This window comes from Tyto alba, unplaced genomic scaffold, assembly GCF_018691265.1.
Source record: "Tyto alba isolate M040663 unplaced genomic scaffold, T.alba_DEE_v4.0 Super-Scaffold_46, whole genome shotgun sequence".
Lineage (NCBI taxonomy): Eukaryota > Metazoa > Chordata > Aves > Strigiformes > Tytonidae > Tyto > Tyto alba.
Genome location: NW_024881322.1, coordinates 3,039,044 through 3,066,206, shown reverse-complemented (window position 1 = coordinate 3,066,206; position 27,163 = coordinate 3,039,044). Strand labels below are relative to the sequence as shown.

Sequence of the window (27,163 nt, the reverse complement as noted above, 5' to 3'; positions counted from 1 at the left end):
ATTTTGAACTAACAGTTAATAGATGGGGCAGTTTGAGAACTGGCTGTGTTTTACAGCACTTGGCAAATGACTGCTTAAATCACAGGTACAGTTTGCAATTGCAGTGATATAAAACATCTGTTTACTCTCTTTATTCAGGATATGCATTCACAAGAAAGATATATATTTTTTTTTCAATAGAGTGAATATGGTGTATTGGCATTGAGAAGGTGAACTTTACAGAAGTTATGGATAAATATTGTTATCACTGTGTTACAGGCCTGCCTGTATTTGGCTGCACAAGAGGTATGTCTACAGGCAGGAGCAGCCCGAGGCAGCCCTGTGCAGTCCATAGGGGTTAGAGAACCTACAGAATGGACTGGGGCATGTAGGGCTCCATGGCTGTGTCTATAGTGCAGAAGAGAATGGCCAGGGAATGAACTCCAGGGGCTGCTGCTTGACCCTCATGCTTAATGCTTGTTTTGCAGCGTGGCATTGTTTTGTGTTGTCAGGATGAGGTTTGTTTTCCCCACTCTCAAACGATAGCCTAGGATGCTTTGCACCTTCAAGGCTTCTGCTGCACCACAGAGCCTGCAACCTATAGCCTCAATTTCATGTTGATAAAATGTTATTTTGATGAGTTGTGACACAGCCATCACATTACTCAAAATGCTCTGAACTGAAAATAATGTGCAACGAAACAGTGTTTATGCATTCAGGCTATGAGGTGACTACAGGGGACCGAAGGGAAACCCTGAGCTAAACATTATGTAGAGGAGTCAGACAATGCTACTCAGGACCTTGTGCTTTATTTGGCAATACGGATAAAGTCCAAGTCCTCAGCTGAGTATATCTGAGCTGATGTGAGATGCTGTCAGGTATGAAGTGTGTTATCTGTGGTCATTTTCTAGCAGTCAAACAGAGGTGATAAGGTGGGCAGGTCAAGGTGCTAACCGCTGCTGCTTCTGAAAATACTGTAGGAGCTAAGCTGGAATCTCATGAACTGATGTGGGAGCAGGAATTGAAATTCAGTTCAACAGAGAATTGCAGTAGAGCAGGACTAGTTCTGCTCTCTGGAGCATCTGGGAGCTCTGACTTTATTTGCAATAGAAGTTGGACTGAATTCTGGAGTAATAAGAAATTTAATTCAAATGCAGTACTAAAATTATGTGTTATGGATGCATGAGGGATTAAAGAGTTTGAAAATAATGATTTGCTCAAGTTAGCCTAGAGGATCAAAGCTTTGGCTTCACTGCTATCTCAAGGTGGACTTAGTACCTCATGGGATAGTTTCATGGCTCAGTGCAACACAAATAATATGGCACTCAAAGCTGTCAACAGCGTGGATTAATAAAGCATTCACAGTACCTCTAAAGTTATTGCAAGCCAACTCTCATGCCCTTCCTGAGCGCAGCTGTAACTGTTTGTTTCTGAATGCATTTTCTGCTTTTTTTTTTTTTTTTTTTTTTTTAGGGAAAATATTACTGAAAAGATGGGGATAGGTGATTAAAACCAGCAGGAAATGTATAAGGGAGCTGGTGGTCTAATCAGGGATTTAGAGACTCCAGCAGGGGAGAAGTATTTTATAAATCTAATAAGAGGGTAAATAGTATTATCAACATTTTGCAAATCCAAGAACTTATTCAAGATCATTATTCATAGCCCAGGAGTTTTTGTGTTTCTCTTCTTAGCTAACTGCATCATGACCCTGTCTCCAGCAGAAGGGCAGGAAGACGCATATAAACTGAATTTCTTAGCTGGGATTATCTCATAAAGCAACCTTAAATTTTGGCAGCAAGTCAAAGGTTTACAGCACATCAGCAAATGAAACATGAGGACAGTTCATGGTACTGCTATCAACTCTCCTCTATCAGCTTCCAGCAAGCAGAGGTCAGAGTAATTATCTCCTTGTCACTTTTGGGGTCTTTGTAGCAAATGAGGCGATCAAACTGTGCTTATGGAAGAGCCTTACAATGCTTGGGTAGTTTCAGCATCAGGCAGTTCTTTTGCAAGGCTCTATGGCCCTCACACAGCAAGCCCCTGGCTTGTTCTCAGCTTGCAAGGAAACGATCTGATGGTCAGTGTGCCAGGTTCCTCTCACTGAGCATTTCCAAAGTGGGAAATATCTTACGTGCATTCATGCCATGCACTTGCTGGAAAAGTTCCAATCCTTTCAAATGGGCCTCTGAGGAAATTAATACACTGCATATTGAACACCTATATTTTGCACAGGTTTGGTACCTTAAGCAGAAGATACGATAGACAAATGGAGTAATTGAGAGATGTTGCATGGATAAAATTTAACTGCTAACTTATAATGTACACATGAACATTTAGACAAATTGGGAGAAAAGGCAATGTGACTACCTAATTATTATGAAAAATGGTATTCATGTTTTGTACAATTATGACTATATTAAGCCTATTTCAGGCAACTAATATGCAGATCTGATTCAGAAGAGATTAATTGGTGATATGAACACTTAAGCTATATAATTTACTCTGATTGAAGAGGCAATACTAAAATGTGGCATTAGCAGATGTTGGATGTAGTTTTGCTCTGAATCCATTCGCTAAATATGCCAGGTAAATCTCCCCTTATTCTAAGCAATTAAATATTCTAATCCCTGGATTTGACTTGTATCTGTGTTTTGTTTCTTTGAATTATTCTCCAAGTGCTGTTGCTGTAGCAATAGCCAGTTCTGTGTCGAAATGAAGCACATTCCAGATTCAGCTGTTAAGGCCTATATGGAGGTCCGTTGGCAGGATCAGGCAGGGTGCTTATTAAAAAACACCTGATCCTTTCTGTTTAATATTCAACACCATATTTTCTTTCTCCACAAACTCACTGGTCATCACAGGGCATGTCTCTGGGCACTCCACTAGGTGCTGTGAATTATTCACTGCCTCTCTTCTCACCCCAGATCAGAGAAAGTGCGCTTTGTGCATCATCCTGGCCCAGCAATCCCCTAAATCCACATCTTCGGAGGTGGAAGGGAAGATGCAAGCCATCTCCTTAATTCCATTGACAGTGAACTAGTTAAATACATCCATTCACTTAAGCTCATAGGTTCTGATCCAGATCCAGAATTTCATCTGCAGCGTGGGTGCCCCTGAAAATTGGAGTGTGAAATACGGGAAGAGATAGACAAATTATTAAACAGCAGTACCTTGAATATACATAATAAAAACTGACTACGATCAGAGTTCAGCTGGGGGCCAACTTTTTATGCATGGTGTAGTTCTGTTTCATTTGCTATAAGCACAGAAATTACACCTGGATGCCAGCATACATGCTATGCAAATTTGCCTTAATATTGTAAAGTCCTAAAGTATTAGGAGAGCAGGATCCTATAAAATCTGTGTCCAGAATGCCTAACTATGTGCAGTTAACACAGATATTAAATTGAATGCTCCTCTTGCTATTATAAATGACTGCTTTGCTGTCTTTGTCAGCAGAGTTGTGGCATTCATCCTGTCACTAAGAATAAGAATAAGATGACCATCTGCATTTCTGCAGAGTGATGGCTACCCAGAGTGAGTTCAATAAAAGAAAATTATGGCTTTGTGCTTTGCTACAGCCAATAAATCATGAGCAGGTCTTGCACTGAGGCAAAAAATGAAAAATAACATTTTGTGGAAAGACTCTTTATAGGGTACCAGCTGAACAGCCACTTGAATTGTAATACCCCCAAAATGAACATCATGCAAGGGTGATAAGTAATGACCTATTCATGAGGAATTGAGCACACTGGGTTGTTAGGGATGCTGGTGGATACCTGTCAGGGAAACACTAAAGGTATGCCGGTGGTCTTTGTGTGAAACTGTGACAGCACATGAACACAATCTATCAGGCCATTTTTTGATCAGCTTCCATTTTCTCCCTTCAAAATAAATTCCTTCAGTTCTAGTTCAGCATATCATTCCTTTCCCTTTCTCTGACCTGGGGTCTTCTACAACAGTCTGTTCCTTTAGCCTGGAAGACTATCTCCTGGAGATCAAAGCAGGTTAAAAGATGGCCTCAGGGACCCCTTGGAGGTGGTGTAGGCCACCTTTTTAGGGTTTGAATATGCCATATTGGAGACTGGTGTTCTCTGACCAGACACATCACTGTCAAGCCTCCAGTTATCTTATTTGTCAAGTAATAAAAGCCTTTCTCAGTGGTGAAGACTCTAAAATCAACTGAAAACTAAGCAGGAGGAGTTTTTGGTTTCCTGAATCAGTTCTTCCTAAAGGCAGTTGATTTTCTGGTTTTATTTCCTCTTTTAGTCTACTTTGAGTCAGTGACTAAAGCCCAAAGGCTTTCTTCCCAGTTTCATTACCCTGAGTAGGGGGTGCATTACATGCACAGCTTTGCAAATGAACAGAAATATGTGCTAAATGAAGATGGAGTAAATGCTGTGGGAAGTGGGTTTTTAAGTAGAGTTTTGACTGTCATCTCATAACTATTCATTGGGTCTATAATACAGTCAGATATTTTCAATATAGTAGTAAACTAAATTATAATTTAAAGTCTATTTGTAGCCATTTTCTTATATTAATAGGTAAAAAACAGTTTAAGGCCAAATTTTGATCTGAATTTGATACAAATAGCTTAAGGGGTCTCTGATGAAATCAGGTGTAATACAGATCATACTATGGCTCCAGACATTCAGAACTGGACTCCTATCTCTTTCTTTTCCAATTTTATAGTCTCTGCTTAAATACCGTGCTGATTGTCTGTGGGAGAATGCCTCCAAGTGGATTTTCCCAAAGGACTCAGCATGATGCTGATGGGAACAGTGCTTTAGGAAACCTCAGCTCAAACAAATGTCAAAAAGAACAATAATCACCAGAATTCACTTACCTATAGATGCTGTTAAGTGCACTGTGGGGAAAAAGGGAGAGAAAGGGGAAAATACTTTTTCTGAATCAGTGTTTATTACTTTTTATTGCTAATTAATGAACATTTAGACCGTATTTATTCTCTGACGACCACTAGATGTCAGCACATATCTGGGCTAGTGTAACTGGAGCAACAACCATCTGGTAGTAAAAAAACCTCTCTACCCTGTAATAATGTAGTTTAGATAGCATACAGTCGCTGTCTAAACCGGTTTCGTTTGACTTTATAAAAATTTCAGGTACCCAAACAGTAACAGTGACTGTTTCAGCCATCAAAACAGGGGGACTTCTATGTATGTTATTTCTTGCCCTTGTTCTTGTTTTGCAGACTACATTTATTGTCAAGTGTATTCTGTCCATTGTCTTTCAGGAAGCACTTCTCATGTGAAAGTCTACCAGGTGCAGCTTTATAGTGAGGATGGCTATTGTTTTTTTATCTAAAGGTTTCATGGCCAAACTTATTTTAAACATGAATACGACAGCTAATTCTGTTGAAAGTGGGCAAGCCCAGAAATCTGAATAAAACTTCAAACATAATATTCATAGCATAATATGATGTGCAACTGTTCCGTGAGATTGGGCAAAAAGCCCTAGTGTATTCTGAATGTGTGCAACTCACCTGTATTGCATATAAGATATAATGAAAAAAAATTATGTTATTATGAATTCAGCCTATTTAAAATGCATAGACACACTTCACAGCTTGCATTATTTTTAAGTTAGATCAAAAGCCTTTTTGAATAATTTTGCCACACAGTAGTAAGGATTAGTATTTGGCCATATATATGTTCATATGCTGTGTATTCATTGTTTAATATATATCTAGATCCAGCATCGAAACAAGAAAGAGTTTTGGCAGGTAATCCATTCTTCCTAACCATCCATATCTTCAGGTCAACTGGGTTTTGGAAAATTAGACGTATAAACTGGAAACTGTTATTTAAACAGTTTTTTTTTTTTTTTCTACTGGAGCAGAATGCAGGGTCCTTAGTTGCTGTAGCAATTAAAACAGACACTGCTAACACTGGTGCTAGCAGGAGTTAGGGGACATTGTGTCACTGCTGAATCAGGTTGTAATGAGCTATAGTGCAACCCCTGCGGTGCTATCAGTTGATTAGTTACCAAGAGAGGGCTCCGTGCTCCATATTCACCCCACTGCATCAGAGAGGCTCCGCTGAAGCGTGTGGGCTGGCAGCAGAACAGCTTATTACCCTCCAGGGACAACCTGAACTGCGTGCTGAAGGGCAGCTACAGAGAGAGCCCAGGGATCAGCTGCCTCGGCGGAGGACCTGAAGTTAGCTGGGGTGAACCTAGACCCATAACATGAAGTTACTGTGAAATGCCTTGGCCCCTGAGTCACTGACTAGCAGCAAAGCCCCAGTTTCTCTGCTTCCACCATGCCTCTGCTGTGGCAGTGGCGCTGCGTGTATTCCTTGCGCTGAGTTACAAATTCCTACCGTCCCTGTGGTCCCGTGCACCAGACACAAGGAGCTGGAGAAAAAGCAGAGAGGCTTTTCAGTGGCCCTGGGTGGCTTCCTCCAGCCTGCCCTCGGATGTGACCTGGTGTGAGGGGGGTAATCTCACAGCAGTCACATCTATCCTGTTTGCACTTAGCATATTTTGATTGCCCTGTCCCAGCACCTGCCAAGAGCCCTTGCGCTGTGTATTTTCAGTACGGCAGAACGTTCATCGGGTTGCCAGGCTTAAGTGCACTGCAATAATCAGCCTCTCCTATGATGGCTGCGTTGATCAGAGCATCAGCCTTCGTAAGGAGGTGCTTCATCCTTGCAGTATTTCAAAGCTGATAAACAGCTGACCAAGTACAGAGAGGGAGACAGGCAGAGTAAGGGGAAACTTGGAGCCAAGAGTGAGATCTTGCTACCAAATTTTCCTCACAGAAAATATATCCCATTGAACTGCAGGCTTGACTAACCTTATTCACACTGTGCTTGAGGCAGGTTGCCTAGCAGCAGAGATCTTAGCGGGGTTTAGCCACAAACAATGTCTTGCTGTCCATGTCTCATCTGTTAGTAAAATTTAGGATGCACAGGAATATCCATGCCAAAGGTGGAAGAAAGCAAGGTATAGCCCCCCCTGGACCTTATACAAGCAAAGCAATGCAAACCTAGGTAGACTGGCTTTATTGTATCTGGAAAAGGAAGACTATTTGGGCTGCACACACCACCTTACCTTTTTCTAATGTGAAATAAAGAGATTTACCAATTTTTTTAAAAAACAGATTGCTGTAAATTCTGCATATTTGAGCAGGGTAAATAATGGTGAAAAGTAGGGAGGAGCTGAAGGGGACTAACACTTGGTTGAGAAGTAAATTTCATTGTGACTACTTGCTGTCTTCCTATCATGTGAATACTTGAGAAATCTGTGGCTGAATGAATGTGAATGTCTGCTGGAAATACTTTGGCTGCCTGAGATAAAATCAATGATTTGTATAATTATTCTGACTTGGCACTCTGATCCAAATGGCTCTTGTTCCTTAACACAACCTTGTACAACTCTGTCCCCTGGTGCAAAGCGGAGGCTGACTGTCAGCAGTGCTAATGAAGAAATGACAGTATCCCATTAGCTGCTCATTGAGTAAGAAGAGGTTCAACAAAGGGGAAGTGAGCTTTGCAATTTTCCAATACATTCAATATTCCCTGTCACTACACCACCAGCTGAGGATGAACTGACAAGTTTTTGGCTCACCATTGATCATTCTCTTTCTCAGACTTGATCTTTCTCCACGGATGTCTTTTACTTCCAGCGAAAGTCTTTGGCTTCTCAGAGTTTAAATCCAGACAGAAGAATAATGCTCAAGAATTTTAAGACTAGTAAAAGGTAGGATGATCATTTTCAGTGTCAATGAAATGGGCTGATATCTGCTGGTGGAAGTTTACATATCTTTACTGCAGACTGTGTTGTGAATTAAAATAGGCAGATAATTTGGCTGAATAGCTCTGTAAACTATTGCAGTGTGATGCAAAATACATATGTACATTATTTCTTAGTGTTGTGCTTTTGCTCATAAGACAGTAGCAACCTCAAAATCCATTCAGATATACCCCTACTGCTGAATCAGCCATTTTCCTTGTTGAAGACCTGTGAATTTTTACTTGGTAGCACTTCCTTGGTACTCGAGTGCTGTGTTCAGCTTTGTCCCATTTTAGCGAATAATTGTTGGTTAAAAATAAAAACCAAAACTGATATTTTTCAGTCATTCTGTTTTGCTGCTTAGGGCAGAAGAGTATCTTCCTTCCTGAATGAATGAAAAAGATTATAGCAACTGATTTCGCATTCACATCTCTAATGAGATGGAAACCTTTAGTCTCTAGTTTAGCCATTGGGTATAAATGAAAGGTATAAGCTGTGTGGGGATATGTTTTGTCCAGTTCCTGACATCAGTTGCTTTTCCTGCTAGTTCTGTGTTTACACCTGGAAGGATGCAAAAGAGATAATTTTGTATCAGTTATCCTTCATGGTGAACACTGTGATTCAGAGAAATAATGTACACCTTTCTAAGAAAGAAGATAAGTAATCATTGGAAACCATTTATGTAGAATAGTGGTGGATCCTTGACAATTGCTAGTTTTTAAAATCAAGATTCAATGTTTACTTCTGAAATATTTGTTCTAGTTCAATTGCACACGATCATTGGACTTGATGCAGGAATTAATAAAGGGAAATCTTATGGCTTTTTAATATTTTGAAGTTCATTAACTGCTAGTCCAAAATCATCAGTTCACTGCTATAAAGAAACAGTCTAATAACAGTGTCAGTGTACAGTCCTTGCTTCTCCATGCCAAAACCTTACCAACAGGGAATTATAGGATCAGAGATCTATTGCTTAATTATATATTATTTTTCTGAAATAAGAACATTTCTCCATGTAGATCATATTCTCTTTCTATTTATGGCATTTCATTGTTGTATGCATCTTGCAAAGAAGCTTATTTGCTCCAAGTGAGGCTGGTTTCCTCAAATGACCATCACAGCCACATCTTTTTGGACAGGTCTGTTTGGGGATGCAGCGTGCTGCCCCATGTATCTATAAACCCATAATCTTTGTGTGTCATGATAGTCGTGGGCTTAGAGTGCTTTCATGTCCTAAAGCAGCACAGGAACTCTGCAAGTTGAATGACTGCACTAGCAAATCCCTAGTTATTAATTCTGGAGTAGTACATGTAGCTTTAAATGATGAATCTGGCAGGGTGAAGCTGGCATTAGAGTGCACTTGATGTTAACTGAAGCCATGACTCATTCATTTGCATTTTTCTTTCCCACAAAGAATGTTTAAGTAAGACCTTTTGCTCCTTTTAAGATCTTGAAATCTGTGCCTACCTATATATCAGAGAAGCTACTGATCACAATGGTTGATCAGAAGGTGCTTTAATCTGGTTTCATGAGTGTGTATTGCGGTTTGAACACTTTAAACTTAAAAACTGACCAGAATTTTTGGGCAGCCTGCTTTGCTGTGCCATAGTTATGGGATGCTGTGGCCAAGGGTGGGATACTGAGATTGTTCTAGGTCACTTGTTACACTGCATGAGACCAGTGTCTCCTTGCCCAAGGCCTACTCATCAGTCTAGTTACTCATCATGCACACACATTGCTGAAGTAAAAGGCAACCAAAGTCAATTTTCCAAATTTCTTCTGCTTTATTTTTCCTGCTGAAGACCCAAGTGAAGATCAAGTAAGTTCAAGTCGCAGTGAGCACACCAGTAGATTGGTTACTGTAAATACATACAATAAGTGACAGTCCTGGGCAGAGGAAGATTTCAATTTAAATTGATTAGGTGTCTGAAGAATAGGAAGCAAAAACATTTCAGAACAGTGACAGAATTAATTGTAGATTACCCAGCAGTCCAGGGCCAAATAGAGATCCTGTCTCTACCAGGAAGGAATGGACTGTCTGGAATATCCTAAATATTAAGGCCTTGCAACAACAGAATGTCTTTATAAAATATATAATTTTATATTCCCTAGGAAAAAAAAGAAATCCCGTAGTAGTGTGTAGTAAAGATATAATTTTCAACCAAGTTCTGCAGCTTGCTCGAATGGTCTTCACAAGAATTTTTTTCACTTTTCTATTAGATTCTAACAGACTACATAAATTACGGATTAATTTGGCCCATTAAATATTAAAAGATTAACACTTTTCTCATTTTTTCCTCACAATTTAGAAGTGAATTACATAGTTGCATTACAATCATTCCACTTAATTTTACTTTTCATGTCATTTTTCTCCCAGCATTAATTTTGCCCATGTTGCAGCATTCAGCTCAGGACATATCTCACTGCAGTCCATTATCTGACCAGTCGAGCCTGCAGCAACAGGGAATCTTACTTAATTGGAAAGATGCACTGATGCAGAAAAGGTACATGTAACTTGCTGCACTAGCCATACCTTTTAAAACTATATCATTACAAAGATGACAAACTGTCATCTATTCTTTGATCTGAAAGATTTTCCGAAGCTGCCAGAGTCAGAAAGTAGTAGGGCTGAAGCCTAAAATTCCTTCCATGATGTGTTATGGAATAGATGTGTAAAGAAGGACTGTACGGGAAGCATCAGGTGAGAATTTTTAGAAGCTTTTTAAAGCAATCAGTGAAATCTGATTTAAGAATACCACTTCATTTTGCACTTAATAATGTTCTCTGGATAAACTGTATTCCAATATGCTTCACAAAGTTAAATAATACAGTTACTGAGATAAATAACAGCAGAAGGAGGCAGTCGCAGCAAGTTATAGGCTCACTGAGCTCAGGCAGTTCATTCCTGGAGTATGGTCCAAAATTTGACTGTCCCTGGCAGTTGGCAATTATGAGCTCTGCCTGGTCTTATTTTTCTTGATATTGATACCAGAGAAGGTTTCCAAATCATCAACTGCAAGAGCAGCATTCTTCTCGAGATGGAAAGCAAACCTCAGGGTTTTACAATAGAATTACCTCAATGTACAAACCTCAGGGTTAATACAATAGAATTATCTCAATTTACACCTACTGAGAAGTGTGCTAAAGCAGCTGCAGCTGATCAGTCTCTGTATTTTTAGCTTAGATTCAAGTCATAATCAGAGACAGTTTTAAAGTTTTGAACAGTATGGGAAGAAGAAGATGGAGATATATGCCATAATATTTCATCTGAAAAGGTCTTGTAGGTATAGTCATCAACTGTTTAAAGATTTCACCATTCATATATCTTTTCTAACAGTCTGTTTCTTTCAAATCCTATACACTTTAGATTTGACACACTTCGGGTAGAGAGGTGATAATTCTACAGGACCATATCCCAAGCCTGAAGAAACACAAATAATGTTATCAAAGTTGCACACTTTTTACCGCCGTCTCAATTCTTTACTGCAGAAATGTTGATTTAGTTAGATCCTTAACTGCTTTTTCCCTGTTGTACCCTCAGCATCCTAGTAACAAAGCCAGCTGCTGTTCCCAGCCTCCATTTAACACTCAAACAGGAAGATGTCATGCTGTGCCCAGCATTATCAGGGCTCACGAGGAAGAAATGGGAATATGTTCAGCCTACTTTTTAGGGTTTACCTAGCAGCTTTGGAAATCAGTGGCAAGATTCACTCTGTTGTTAGGAGCTTGTATGCGTAGCCATTGCTCTTCTAAAAGACTGTCATGGTTTGAGCTCAGAGGGCAACTGAGCACCACACAGCTGCTCGCTTCCCCCTTGCCCCACCCGGTGCTGTGAAGGAGAAAATAGGTAAAGGCTTGGGATTTGAGATAGGACACGGAGGGATGAATCACCCATTACAATCACAGGCAAAAGACAGGCTTGTTAGGGGAAGAAAAAAAAAAAATGTATATTTATTACAGACACTAACAAAATCAACATTTAACAGACAGAGTAGGACAGTGAGAAGCATTGCCACATCTTGAGAACACCTCGCCCTCATCCCTCCCTTCTTCCCGGGCTCAGCTCTGCTCCCCATATCTCTACCTCCTCCCCCCCAGCAGCGCAGGGGCAGGGAATGGGGGGTGCAGTCAGTGCTGCCGCTTCTTCCACCTTCGGGGGGTGATGGAACTTCTGGAACTTCCCTCCTGCTCCAGCGTGGTCCCCCTCTCACAGGAGACAGTCAAACTTTCTCCAACTGGAGTCCCTCCCACGGGCTGCAGCATTTCCCGAGCTGCTCCTCACAAGTCTGACTCCTCCTCCCCAGTTCCTTCTTAAATATGTTATCGCAGAGGTGCAGGTAATTGGCTCAGACTTGGTGCAGAAGTGGGGCTGCCTTAGAGCTGGGGCAGCTTCGAGAAGTTTTTCACAGGGGCCACTACTGTAGCCCCCTCCCCTGCTACCAAAAACCCCACCACTCACTCAACCCAAGACAAAGACAATTTTTAAGGTGTTCCTCATAGCTTTCTCCTTCTACTACACTAAAACCCACAAGAAGCACGCTACAGAAATTTGGGAGGGGGTGAGGGGAAGTCCACTCCAAGTATGATCTGTGCTCATTTTAGAGCCTGCTAAATGTTGAACAAGGCAAACTAATCTGCAGTTATTTTGTGAGACTAGGGTATTGTGTTAATACTAATGACTCTGATGGGTGAAGAATATAAACATTACATTTGATGAGGATCTGACAAGAACACCTATCTTTGTTAAACTAAGTGAGTTGGTGTTGTTAATGGCATTCTGGGGATCAGAATTTTGTGAAAAGGAAAATGATTCTCCATATCTGTTGATCTTTTGTAAATGTTCATTCCTAAGCAACACACTCAATATTTGAGATGCTCTGCTTTGTCATTCCTGCAGTAGAGCCTTACTTACTTAGGCCTAAATCATTTTTGGTTTCATCTCCCTGTGGTTGAAAAGATGCATGGACTGAATTTGGTTCATCATTCCTCCCACTTACGCCACTTATGTCAGGTCTGAATATGAGCAAGAAATCACTGTTGTACAAAAGGGATACAGTGTAATGATAAAAAATGCTGTGTAGCAGAGGTTTTTGTTTTTTAATACTAGGGCTAAAAGGATGACTGTTTTCCAGAAACTTGTTTAAAATGATTATAAAATAAATGTTCTACTCAGGAAAATTATAGAATGCAATTGGAATCAAAAGGATAATTTAGAAGGGATAAAAATCACTGCAAAGCTAAATGGAAATGTCTGATGTATTTACAAGGAAAGACATTAGCAGTATGCTGTCTGACATTGCTTCTCATTTCCCAGCATCTCAGAACCCAACTTAAAAAAAGTATGAAGAAACAGACAAGATTTATAACCCTTAAATTGTGAGGATCAAGTGGGTTAATCAGAGGAGAGAGAAGAACCTGATGTATTGTAAGTGTTCTACAGAACCAGTAGGTGAAAGCAAGCTTTTAATAAACATCTGCCAGCAAGCACAATGTTGAAATACATGTGGTGGTAAACATTTTGGAATCCATAAGTCTCTCTGGACTGCATTCCTATAAACTAATGAAGACAATTTTGATGTACATTTGGCTGCTGAGCGTTTGGTCACCCACAAAGTCACCCACCTGGAAACGTTGTCTTTGGCATTTCTAAGTGCTTATATTTCTAAACAAGAGCTTATTAGAAGTGAATCCAGCACGGAATTTTGTAGGGGAAGAGAGGTAGAGATTTGGGGTAAAACTTAAACAACATTTTTAAGTAAGACAAGTATAAAACCTAAAGGCTATCTGACATTCCCCTGAACTGGCAAGTTCTCTGAAGTGAGTAATGAAACGTAGGTGAGATTGGCTTTTTCCAACTGTGAAGCTTGGAGGAGAGGGACTATGAGGAGAATAAGACCCCTTTTTTGTGTCTATGTTGGTGGCAACAGTAGGAGGATATATCTTCAGAGGGCTGTGATGCTGTAGGTAATGGAGCTGAACACAGTGCTCATTGAAGCTTAGCCAAAAACACTGTCAAAGACACTCTGTTTGCAAATATTAAATGGATATTGAAAGCACGGTGGTGAAAAATTTGTATTTTTAGCAACAGGAAAGCAGGACAGAGAACTGTGTTGCCAAGACACAATATATGTAATATGTACTTCTTCTGGAATTAATTATTATTTTCTGAAACTGCTGCAGAGTTGTATGCTGCTGTGACTGAAAAGAGAGGGCTCTGTGTAATGTTAACATCAGGAGATAGAGGTTCTAGTCCCAGCTTTTGAAAGAAATTAAAATTATTTTGATTTCAGTAGTGCTTAGCCTCCCCATCAACACTGGATTAGCTTTTAGACTGCTTTGCCCTCTTTTAAAATTGCTAGCCTAAAAAGATCAAAGTGGTTTGCAGGAGTTCAAGAAGTAGACACCTACATTTATTTTTACTACTGTAAAAACTGAGGCAGATGAGTACGATAGTCTGATATTCTAGGGACTCCACTTACTTTAATGTGTCTAGTAAGATGGATGTCAGCACATGAAGGAAACAAGAAGCAAGTTTTCTATGACACCAGTAAGCTAGATTTCTGAATTCACAGCAGAATATCAAAGCTTGCTTTCATCAAGTATTTTATTCTCCTCTGTATATTTTCCTCAGCAAGATGATTGCATCCCTGTGGTACATACATAAATAACTAAAACAAAGATCTACTGCGGGTCGTTAAAAAGTGCCCAGATCTGATTTCACAATTACAAGGTGTGAATAATTTTGTGGCCTTTTGAAGGCTGAATATAGAATGTGCAATCTGGAAAAATGGGTACTGATGTAACACAAGCATTAATTGGTGAATGTGTTGCCAACGCAAGCCTGAGCTTTAATTATGTTGCTAAAAACCAGGCTCAGGGAGGGGAAGCACTCAAGAAATCAAACTGACAGTGTGCGAGATATCCTACATCACCAAGGAAAGCTGCTGAAGCAAAGTGAGCGGGCTGGTACGATCCCAGCTCCCGATACTGCCCGCTGGTGTCCACTGGAATGTGTCAGACAGCCAGATATGAATGGGCTCCGGTGGGACGGATGGCCTTTTCCTTGCAAATATTTCTTCAGCTCTTATGTTGCCCCTTAGCAATAATGGTTCGCTTTTTATAGAACACTGTCTGATTCATTGGCAACCTTTAGGTATTTTATTGATTTAACATTTCTTCAGAGATGCAGTGAAATATATGACCCATGGACAGTGTGATTTTTTGAAAGCCGATGCTGATGTCAGGGGTATGTTGCTTGGTTCAAGCTCTGCTGTCTCTGGAGTTCATTAGAAGTTGTTTTAAATATGCTTTCTACTCTGTTTATGAACTACATTTCCTTTTCCACACTTGGTAAGGGTGCTGTTTTACACTGCTTTTGCTGTATATTTCAAACCCTCTTGCTGAATTAAGTCATTTCACGGTGAAGTAAGCTGAATGTAAGAGAAATATGCCTTGGTTGGGACACTGTGGTTTAGTATATCAAAGCAATAAAGAGTGAGGAACAGGTTGGGAGAACTTTCAGAATCCATTTTATTTATTACTTAAAAGTAATGAAGCAAAATGTAGTTGGTTGTGCCCTCTGAATGTTAATCTGCCCAGCAGCTGAAATCACAGTGCAAAGCGATAGCAGGCTCTGAAAGAATTGTGTGTAGCTCATCTGAACATAAGGCTAGTTGGCAAGATACTGAATCAGGAGCTAACGAGCAGGCAGGGCTGGGATTCAGCGTGTGATGGAAGTGGGTTCACCACACAAGGGTTTCAGAAATAGAAGCGCAGACCTGAGCAGCCAAGTTTGTGTTGAGATATGGGCGGGCTAACTGTGAAAGCTTTCTGAGCATGCAGCAGCCACCACTGACCATTTGATGCCAGTGTATAAATGTAGCTCTAGCTTCAGGTTTCTATTTCTGAAAACTCTGGCCCAAGTCTTCAGGGGTTTTTAAATTGTGCTGCAAAGGAAAAAACGTGTAGCAGAATAGAGATAATGGTATTCACTGTCCTTTGGCAGATACTTTGTAAAACTGACATGTCAGGCTGAGCATCCTTCAGCTCCTGTTCCTGTACATCTGTATGTATCAAAAGATGTGATTGAAGGCGCTCCTACTTTCCCCCTCCCCTCCCTCACACTTGCTTTATCTCTCCAGGCATTACCCACAGGTATTAGCATTGCGGCTGCTGCTGTTTGGCCAGTATTGCTGCACAGTCCCCATTCTTCTTTTCCATCGTAGAGATGGAGCAAGAAGACACTTGATAAGCTTAAAGTTGCTCTTAGTTCCCTGAAGGCTTGAGCCAAGGAACTAGGAGACCACACAGTGTGGCAGCACCCTTCCACACCATGTAGGGGATGGCTCAGTGATGGCACTGAATAAGCAGGCCAGAAGACTGGAGTCAGTGTGTCTGGATTTGGTGTCAGAGACAGTAGCTGTTGTTGCTACACATGATTAGCAAGATATGGAAATAGCCCGGGGTAGAAACAGAGGGATTTCCAAAACCAGTGCAGCAGTTTCATGCTAGAGCCAGCAGTAGTGTAATACAGACTGAAAGCAGCTGGCCAGCTGGCCTTTCCAAATTCTGGCACGAGCTGTAAATCACAAGGTCCCTCTCTTACATAAGCAGACCTACTGTAACACACACGGCTCCTCTCTGAGGAGCTCTAAATAGCCAGGGCTGGAATAACTCCCGTGTCACTCCAGGTTTCTGCTGACGCATGATAAAGTTACACTGGGATGGAAATGCCATGGTGAATCAGATTGGAGCACAAATGGTAATGACTTTTGTGTGTTTGCTTAAAGCCGGGTGAGAGCTGGTTCTACAGAAGAGCAGGGTGCAAGTGAAGTCTTCCTCATCCTGTTCTCTCCACGGCCAACCTCTGTGGCCAGTGAGGACTGCGTGCGTGGAATAGCTCGTGGTGGTGGATGGACTAGATTTCCCAAAAGGAAATCTGATGAAAACAAAACTGTGGTCTCTACCCATCCCTTCAGCGCAGGCAGCAAAACTCAGGCATGTGAAAGGAAGTGGATGTTCCAGACCCTCTAAAGTGGCTCAGAAGTTATCTGACTGCTGCTGCCATAGGCAGCCTCCCCCTCCTTTCTAACAAACCTGGTGTCTTAGAATTGATTCTGATGTTTTAATCTTTAAAGCAGGAAGCAGTGAGAGCAGTAAAATTTAATCAACAGAGTACTTGTTTTATCAAGTAAATGGATAATTGTGACATTTGACATTCTTACAAGACTTTATTTCTTGAACATTTGCCTAATTATCTAACTCCCTTAAAAATTCTGTTTAGATTCTAGTTTAGCAGTTCACCACACAATCAGATTCAGCTTTTCTGAAACATTTTATTATTGTTATTGTTGTTATTGTTAGTGCATTCTCTTGGAAATGACAATTATGTTGTCAAATATTGTACTAATTTCAGTTTCCTTTGTCGCAGCCCTGGACTTCATTAAGAAACTACATACTGTGAGTAGGTCATTCCAGTAACCAGTTCCATCCTGAAGAGCAATGGGATCACTTGGATCAGAAGCAAGAGAATCTCCGCATAGTTAGAGGGACTCTATTAAGGTCCCTTTTAACTCTATTTTCTGGGTTTCTTGGATCAGCCATTTACGGCAACGGTATCTTTGCATTCCAGAGGCATGCTTCTGGCAATGAATCTGTGTCACCTAACTATAGCTGTCAGAAGCTGGGCATTCATCAGGCCCTCTCTCGAGTTAATGGAGGAAGAAACAGCATCTCCAGGAGGCAACTTACTCCCAACGTCTGTGATACCTAATCTTAGGATGAGTGGAATTTACCTCTGAAAAGCCTGCTTCTCCCAGCTGATAGAGGAAACACAGAAAAAGTGTCGTAGATGAGACATGCAAGATGTAGACAGCAGAAGTTAGGTAAAATTAGGCCTCGCCTCCCTGAGGGAAGTGTCGCTCTGTACCTGTCAAGTTTGTGCAAGTTCCAAAAGTGACAGGACAAATGCATGGGGTAGGAAATAAAAACACGTCATCTGTGGTTCAGGAAGCTGTAAATTGCTGATGGCTGTCATGGTACTTTGGGACAGTTCCTCTACATGTTAACCCTGTTCTTGTTCTCTTCCCTAAGCATCCAGTTCTGGCCCCTGTCAGAGAGAGGATTCTGGCAGGAGTAACCTCTGGTCACACCTGCCATGACTGCTACTACATTCCTGAATTTCACCTACGTTGAATATTTCTTCGTATTCACCCAGGTGTAGACACAAGGGATAGATGTCGTGTGTATTTAGAGGATTAGTACAAGGACTGTGTATCATCTGAGTTTCTTTTCTGCTTCATATAGTCCATAGACCATGTGCCAGCCTTCTGCGTGAAGTTGGCATTGAGTCCACAGAGTGTGAGCTGATTTCCTGAATGGATGAGAAGGCAGGTGGCAAGCCAAAAAAAGCTAGTTTTCAAAGCCTATGACTGGAGAATGAAAGACACAGATGTATAAAGAAATATCTGTATTATAGATCTAGACAGACATTAATGAGTGTGTGTCCTAACTGTCATACCAAGGTTATAAACCCCTGCTTACACACAAGACAAATCTAGTTTGTCTAGTTCAAACACTGGCAGTTCAAACTCCCTCTTAATTATAAGATTTATGCCTTTTCCTTTATCCAAAGGGCTGACTTAAAAGAATGAAAGAGTAGTTCAGTGGCTTATGTCCCCTTGCTTCTTGTTTTCATTATCATAAAGGTAATGGTGCCAGTCAGAGTTGGTCAGACATTTTTATAAATAAAACTTTAAAATTTAATAGTGAAGCAAATGTCTTACAGTTTGACAGCTTTGGTTGCTCCATCAGATATTGTTTGTGATCTTCATAATGAAATTAATGCAGTGGGGTGCTGAAATACTTCAAATAATTTGTCCTCGGGGTTTCCTCCTCTTGATCTCCATTTTTGTTTTTACAAAACTTCCTTCCTGTGGTGCAATGGTTTGTGAAGTTTTGGCAGTGTCACCCAGTAGTTCAGAGTTAATTCCTGAGTCATCCACAGGATGAGGAGTCTCAGGTGCATGTCATGTGTGGCTGGGAGTCTCTAAATCTGCCAACATCTGTCACTTGTCCCAGGGCCAGTGGAGAGTAAGGATGGCTCATTTAGTGTATTGATGGCAAAGCACCTCAAGCTTTTCATTCATTCAGAACCTGATTTTCCTTATTTTAGAGTTTACTGCTCTATCAGAGTGATTTCATGTTGAAGCTTGTGTCACAGCGTCCAATTTGTTCCAACTTATCTTTAAAAAGACCAGAAAACGTGTTGGTCCCACTGGATTTGGTAGGAAGAATCTCAAAGGTACCCCAAGTTGAGTTACAAATGTCTCTTCTCTTGCCTCTGGCCTCACAGGTGATCTCGTCCTTTCCCCTCCTTCTTCTCCTGCCTCTTTTTCAAATCAACTCACGTTTTCTTGCCGGCATTTCATCCCCTCAGCAGTCCCACAGAGGTTTTACGTGCTCTGCACCCTGCCGGTAAGTGCCCACTCGGCGCTGGTTTGTGCTGGAGTGGTGTGCTTGCTACCCGGTGAGCCCTGGCAGGTGGGGTGTCCTTATTCAGAGAGAGGTGAAGAAGCACTGCTGTCCTTGCACAGAGATCCGTAATTTCCTTACCAGTGGAGCAGTGGCTTTAGTGCTCCTTCATTGCCTGACTACTGAGACTGACAGTTCAGATTATTGTTTATGTTCAGGGAGATCTAGGAAGAACATAACAAGTTCCCTGGCCTCGGAAGTTGCTCCTTTTATAACACTGATTCTGCTAGATAGGCATATACTGTTTATATAAAGAAAATAAATCAGAATGTATTTGTTTTGAGAATACAACATCTTAGAATAGATTTAATTTCATTGCAACATTGTCAACATCGATAACAAATATCTTTAAGGCAGAACAGAACAGCAATGTATTTCTTCTTTTTCTCTTATCATCTTCATATTGTTTTCCTTTCTATTTGATCCTGCTGCTGTAGACTGAGAACCTTTGTGCAAAGCACAGAGACAACTTCAGTTCTCATCAGATTACTCAGTGCCTAGCAAAACTGGATTTTAATGGGTGCTTGATGTCACGTTCGGAAAATATTATTTTGTGCTGCTTCACGACATCATTATTTTCACATTCAAATCCTTGGAAAAACAAAAAAAGTGCTCGCAAGCTGATTGGATCAAAAACTGAATTTCACTTTTAGAAGATATATGGATCTTTTAATAATGCCCTACTGAAAGCACTGATTGTGGTTATATGTCCAGAAAAGTTAGCATAACTTTTTGAATTAGAACAATTTATGAATCTCTCTTGAACCACACTTGTTTGAAGTAGCACAGGTAACCCTGTGCACATGATGCTTTTTGGATACCATGTTTTCCTCTGTTAAACGTAGGCAGTCAGATGGAATTGAAAGGAAAACCCTCATGAGTAAATACAGAAAAATCCCCACAGCTTTTATGGCTGTGCCTACCAATCAGTGACTACACACTGCATACACTTACTGGAAAGTATCCTGCACACTAAGGGTACTTCTGCAAATGGGCAGGCTTCAGGGGAATTCACAAACCCCCTCTGTTTCAAAGTCTTCACTAAAACAAATACTTTTCTGCTTATGTCTGGCATTTCTGTAGTTTTTCAGATTATTCAAAATTATCCTAACCTCTTGGGAGGAAATTCAGCTCCATTCAAGAGCCGGGAAAAGGTATAGGCAACCATTTATGTCTCACTTAAAGCCTTGTTTTGAAGGCTTAAATTCAATTTGCTATATGGAGATGAATTTCATTCTCCAGTAGTTCTAGGTATGCTATTAAAATTGGCTATATGTCACACTGAGGTGACAGTCCATCTCACGGTCCCTGTGGTGTTCCTTAACCTTTTTTACACATACAGTACCTATAAAATGCCTTTACCCAGAGCAGAATTGCATCTTGCTTGCTTCCTACTTTCCTTCAGTAATAAATAGGCCACATTTGGTTGATCAGAACAACTCTTGAATTTGAGATTAATTCAGCAAATGATGTTGCCTGAAACAAACAAACTGAAAAACAAACAAAAAAGTGTTGGAAATGTTGACAAGGATAGTTCTGGTATTTTCCAAACAGGAGTATTTCAGCATTAAAGATCTGAATCAGAAAGGAACTTGGATACCACTTGCAACTATAAAGAAAGGATGATACCTTCCTTTTCTCAATTAATAGCCCATATTCCAGTGGTTCTTCCTTGGGCTTTAGATGAGGAAGTTTTAAATCCAGGCTGAACCTACATCACAACAGCGGTTCTCACATTTTGGAACAGCCCTTCTTGCTCATCTCTAGGACACGGTGTATTGACTCCTCCTGATGTAACATTTTTACTGCTCAGTAATACAGAAGCATTTATTGCAGCAGAGGCCTGATAGGTTCCTTTGTAAGACCTGAAACCACCCAGTGTGATTCTTGCTGCCCCTCTCTTGTCAAACAAATAATTGAATATGCTCTATATTAAAGACGAGTTTAAAATTGAAAACAAATAGTTTAGTGTTGAGTCAAAATATTTTTTTCATTTCCTGGTTTGGCGGCTGAACCAGAAAAATTGGATATTTATGCTTTTTATTCATGATTGGGAAGAGCTTCAGAAAAATATGCTTTTAGTAATATACATATTAATTATAATATGCACTACTAAATGCTAGAGCAAGAAGCTCTAAGCAGGTTAAACAGTAGTTTAAATAGAGTATATTAGGCAGACATAGCTATTTCAGCTGCAAACTCCTATCAAAGGTAAAACTGACCTAAAATCTTGTAGACTTTTAATTAACAAGTTATAGCTGAATCACCTTAATGGATTGCAGGTGCAACAGACCTGGCCTGTAAAAATCTTTCGTGAATCACTTTCCAGTTTTCCAGGAACCTGGATGTAGTAAACAAATCAAGAAGTGGGCCTGTTAAAATAATTAAGATAAACCAAGTACTGAATAGCCTTCAGGTTCAGTGAAAATTCGGTCATTAAAACAACAGGATAGAGGGAGAACCATTAATATATAAATGGCTGGTCATCCTCTGCTGCAGCTGTATCCCCTGGCTATGGCAAGAATAAGGCAGAATTCAGTGCCTAAGCAATGGTTCTGGTGACAATAATTATTGAAAACCAGGTGTACTATTTCCTTTGTTGAAATCCTGCTATGTGGTAACTTTTTGAAGGTACCCAAGAGGTACTCCTCTTCATATAGAACTTTATCTTTGGTGGAGAATCAGTATTTTTAATCTTGTGGTTATGGAAGTTTGCTGAAGTAGGAAAAATTACATGGCTTCCACATTTTTTTGTTAGAGGAATGTATACTGGAAGATCCCCAAAAGTATGTTTTTTAATATAGGCTGATTTTCACTCTGCCTCCAGCATTTACAACTCCTATGTCCAGCCAGTCTATGATGTTTAAAATTAAACATCCGTTAGCATTTTGGGTAGCATGTCCAGTTGTCTTACAAGACTTCCCCACATACAAGGTATCCTCTTTTTAACAGTTCTACCAGCTGTCCTAGATGAAGTTTACTATATACCAGCTCCTCTTTCCCTGCCTGTCACTCTCAGGAAACAACAGTAAGGACTTCTGCTTGAATTGTTACTATTTCCATTGGGTTGGTAAGCACATTTTAAATGTAGGCTGTGATTTCTTTCCTTGCTTTCTTTCTCCTTCCTCTCTTTCCCTTCCTTTGTCTCCAAGTCCATTTGTGATATGTTTGTGGACTTGTTCTCCAGCTTCATTAGAGCATTGATTTTTTTTGGTTAATTTATCTAATTCCCAGTCAAATTACAACATGGTACTTGTAAATCATTTAGTTTCTCATTAATCTCTTCCAGCACTGGCTCCATTTTCCAGCTGTCTTCCTATTTACTATCTCTAGTGAAAAAAATCCTGTGTTCCCATCACTTGTCATAAGTAATGTCACGGTTGCTGTGGATCCATTGGCCTGAATAATCAACATGATTTTTTTTTATTAGAAATCAAAATATCTGCTTCTGCTGTAGAAAGCTGCATCTTAAATCCCATGCAAGGAAGTTCACTAAATGAAATGCAATAAGCCAAAGATCTAAAGCCTGCCCTGTTACTTTGTGCCAAATCTTATTCATTAGTTTTTCTTTAACAATAACTGTAGAATTTAAAGATGATGTTTAGAAGAGCAGAAATCCTCAGAGCTGCATCCTTATGCCTTGATACCTCTCTGGCAGAGATCCCATTGAGATGAGAGGAATAAAGACTTCAACGTTTGCTTGAGAGATGCAAGTATCAGCTTAGTCAAACCCACAGATAATGAATTCTCTGCTGCTATCCTTAACTATAAAACACTGGTATCACATCAGACTTACAAGCTTCTTGTAGGTAGCTTGGCAGGCCAGGCAGGGTGCCTGCTCATATAGCAAACTAGCAAGAAATAATTTTCTCCTGAAATGAAGAAGTGCTTTTCAGGGCAACATGTGGTACAGCACCAAATAGTGCCCCAGCAGGGTAGGAAAGAGAATTAGGCAAAATTCCCTACTGAAGGGAAGTGTTGTCATTGCCCATGTCCAATACATTAGTTTTATAGTTGAGGTAGAACGGGCCTAACATTTAATGTTCCCTGGCCAAGTCTATCCTTCAGCTGCATGAGAAGAGTAGACTCTTGTGTCCCCTAACATTGCTCTGCACTACATGACAGCTTTTCAAAGTGGCTTTCATTGCATTTCAGAGATGTTTGCAGCTTATTTCTGTATAAGCATATATATGTGCGTTGTGGTCTTTAGATCATTAATCTCAGCCACTGTTATTATCTTATTTTGAAAAGAGACAGATTTTGCCAATAGACATTTTGTTGGTGTCGCTCACCCTGACTTCTTCAATAGGCTTTGTGCAGCAGTCACTGAAAACAACTTCAATGCCATGGTTATTTTAGTTGCCACTCAGTGACTCATCTTCTGCTGGCTGTAATGGGACTTAAGGAGCATTTAATGTTCTCTGCCATCTATGGGGCAGTTACTTAGTCAATAGCATGATAAGCATCTTAGACTTACTATAGATAGAGAAGTTAGGCTGATGGGAAGTATTAAAACATGTGCACATTTTGTATTTGAGACAACAAATAATAAATACTGCATTTTCAAGAAGAAAAAGTCCTATGCAGGGAAGATCAGGTCACAGAGTTTCTTCATGTGGCAAAAATATCAGAAGAGATGGAAAAAATTGGTGAGGCTTTGTTTGTAATGCATGCACTGGTTAAATTGCTGCCCCTTGCTGATCGCTCTAATCCTTTTAATGAGGCTAGGTAAGCAAAAAGGAGGCAGTAATGATGCTGATGACTCAGAGATTTCTCTCTGTGAAAGAAAACAAGCAGAAGATGGTTGTCTAAACAGTACAGTACAGTGACTCTCCAGATGTCCTTTTCACCTGTAAAATGCTTGCTGGATGACAAGCTAACCAAACTCAGAGGCTCCCAGTGCCCCTGGGTACAAGTGCTAGAATGCAAATTAGTATATCGTAAGAGTGTGAGATTTGTTATGTTTCAGCCACCCCTCAGCTTCTGGTATGCATTTTTCTTAAGCCTGGATTTGCGTTGGTCCTTTTTGTTTAAAGAATGATGCAGCAGCACAACAGCTCAGAGGCTGGGACCAACACACAGAGACACTGGGGCACTTTGTTCTGCTCTGATAGATGGGATTTAACCCATCTTTCTTGATGAAACTGCCCTGATCTGAGGATAAGGGACAGTCCTTCTTTTACTACTCCTCACTGTGTTTTTTTGTAGAATAATTAAAGATTGGGGGGGGGTATGCTTTGTATTCAGCGATTCCCTCACGGAAAGTCCTGCGACACCATGCCTTCACCAGTGTTGATTTCACTGTTTATTCTAACTTTCCATTGCAAAATTTGTAGTCGCTTCTATTGACCTGGGACTGCAAACTCCCTGGGGAGAATCCTGACCACTAGGTGACAGTCAGGTTACTTTCCTTCACCCAACGAGCCTTTAATTTTTTATGCAAAGTGAGGCAGACTCAGCCAGAGAGATGGAACGGACTCCTGCTCCATAAAATAGCCAAACACTTGTGGTAAGAGCAGTTTTTTGAAGAGGCCGGTTGAATCCTATCAGGCAGAAGATGGCTTTGAATCTGTGTTTTCTGCCACTTCATTTGCTGAATATGCTACTAGATTGTGGTACAAAATGGGGAGCAGTAGTTCACCTATTAGCTGTGCTCCAAAAGGCAGAAGTAACACTCTTCCTTCAGACATGCTGATAGACCTCTACCCAGATCACCCATCAACTGGAGCACCAACTGGTGGGACCCATCAGGGCTTGACACTCGATTGCCAAGTGATGTTAAGGATCTGTGTGCATGGCCAGAATTACTTTAGATGCTTGGGGAACACTCACGTTTACACTTGAGTCCCGTGAGGGACTTGAGGATTTACATGCCAACAAGGGAAAGAGGCAGCCGGCAGTTTTATGTGGATCAGCTTCAGGGTTGGGTGGTAAATACGGAGAGAAGTGAAATGTAGATGCACTAGCCTTCTGTGCATCTGGTACTTAGTAGCTTCATCACTTGAACATCACGGCCTTCTGCCATTGCAACTTCATGCCAAGGAAACCACAGTAATGTATGCTTGGTGCCAGCTGTACAAGTTACACAAAGAAAACTGGTTAGAGGAAAGTTTAGAAAATCTGAATGATTTCTGCAGGGGATTTTTTTTTTTTTTTTTCTCACCTGCAAGGCTTAATTAGTAGGACTCTGGATTGTAACAGTGCAGTGCTTGAAAACGTGTTGGATTGCATTGAGGCATATGCTTTTCATGGGATGCATTCATTTACAAGCTTTGATGATACAGTGAAGTTGTTGAAAAATCCAGCAGCACTTCCTCAGACAGCTCCAGCTCATGCACACTGCTTTGGATATTGGAACCCTTTTTGTTGGAGGCCAGAAACTTTCACATTTGACTTCTTTTTCTTCATACAGTTCTTACAAAAGTTTTATTTTTTAATTTGCCACTATAGAAATCGACATGACCTTTACTATAATCTTGGATAGTTGTAGCAGGCTCAGTACCATGTATGTTCAAATGCAGCTCACAAGATAGGTGAGAATGTCACATGCAGCACAGAACATCTCTGCGCTTTGCCTGGGAAGCTGTTACCCTACTATGCACAAGAAAGCGGAGCGGAGCACAGTGCATTTCACAGTGCATATGGCTAGCTGAGCACTTGGTAATATTTTTCACTTTCTATCAATATACCATAAAGCAAAAATGTTAGCATACATATTTCTAGGCAACAGTGCATTTTTGCACATTGATAAATACCATAATTCTCTTCTGCTTGTTAAGATATGCTACCTATGAGTGTGGGGCTTCAAAGGATGCCATTAAAAAACATAATTTTCCAATCTGGATTGGCACTTACGTGCCCCCCTAAAAACAAGTCATTGAGATGGCAATTTTGAAATCCTGCTAAAAAAGGCAGTATCTCTCCCTTGACGTGTCTGTGCACTTACTGCTGGAAACCAGTTAAACCAAGGGAATATTTATAGCACCAGTGACAGAATAAAGTTGGTCCCTTAACTGTGACACAGCCCATTTCATTCCTGTCAGCTGTCTCCTTTCTTAGCTGAACATCAGAAAGCAAGTTCCATTCAATGGTGGCTTCATGCTGCTCTCTGCTGCTAGCTGAAGCTTCAGTCAGTGTCAGTGTGAGTCGGTTATTAGACCCTTCTGTCTGTACCGGCTGCAGCTCCTGCTCTTGGTCCCTAATCTCTTGCATCTAACATCCACTTGCCCTCTTGATTGTGTAATGCTTCACAGAAGTTTTCTAGTCCATCTGTGTGTAGAAGATTTTAAGTATATGCTAATTTTACTGTAAATTATTGACAAGATGAATATGGAAAGATCTGTTTGTATAATGTTTTTGACACTGGAGAAATCTGATCAGACGTTTTCCGTTAAGGAAACCTCTTGTCCTGTTTTCCCCTCTTTGTATGCTTCATTGTGAGTGTCTCCTGCTTGGTAAGTGGTCCGAGAAACTAAGAAGTAGCCCCACAGTGTTCATAGCAGCAAATACATGAGAGGTGTAATCAAGGTTAGGCAGCTCAGGCTGCCTCGTTATGTTGGTGTCTGCACATTTGGCTCTGTGGTGACTGTCATGAATTCCTTCCCTGCAGGATAGGATGGGAAGGCCCAGTGAATGCCTTCTGAGACGTGCTCAAGAGATCCCAAAGAACAGTGTTTAAGGCAGTTGGATAACATTAATTAAAACCATAAGTGAATTTCCTTAGCTAAACCTAGTAGCAATCCTTCTTTGACCTTTCAGTTATTGTAGGTTGTTATTAGGATTATTTTTAGGATGTTATTAGGATGATTGTCATTAGGATTAAGAGCCCCAAGCTCTTTTCCTCCTAAAAGGATAATGTGTTCTTTTTATTTTAGATTAAGGAAATCATAGACCTGTC

The 27,163-nt window shown here is 40.5% G+C and overlaps 1 protein-coding gene across 1 annotated transcript in view; it reads left to right on the top strand.

Moving 5' to 3' along the window:
- Positions 1–7,679, top strand: part of LOC122154748 — a 128,930-nt gene extending 121,251 nt beyond the window's left edge. Inside the window, exon 5 of the mRNA XM_042806294.1 lies at positions 7,592–7,679. Within this exon, the coding sequence (XP_042662228.1) occupies positions 7,592–7,655 (64 nt within the window). The 3' untranslated portion in view covers positions 7,656–7,679. The remainder of the gene's footprint in view (positions 1–7,591) is intronic.
- Positions 7,680–27,163: the final 19,484 nt, after the last annotated feature.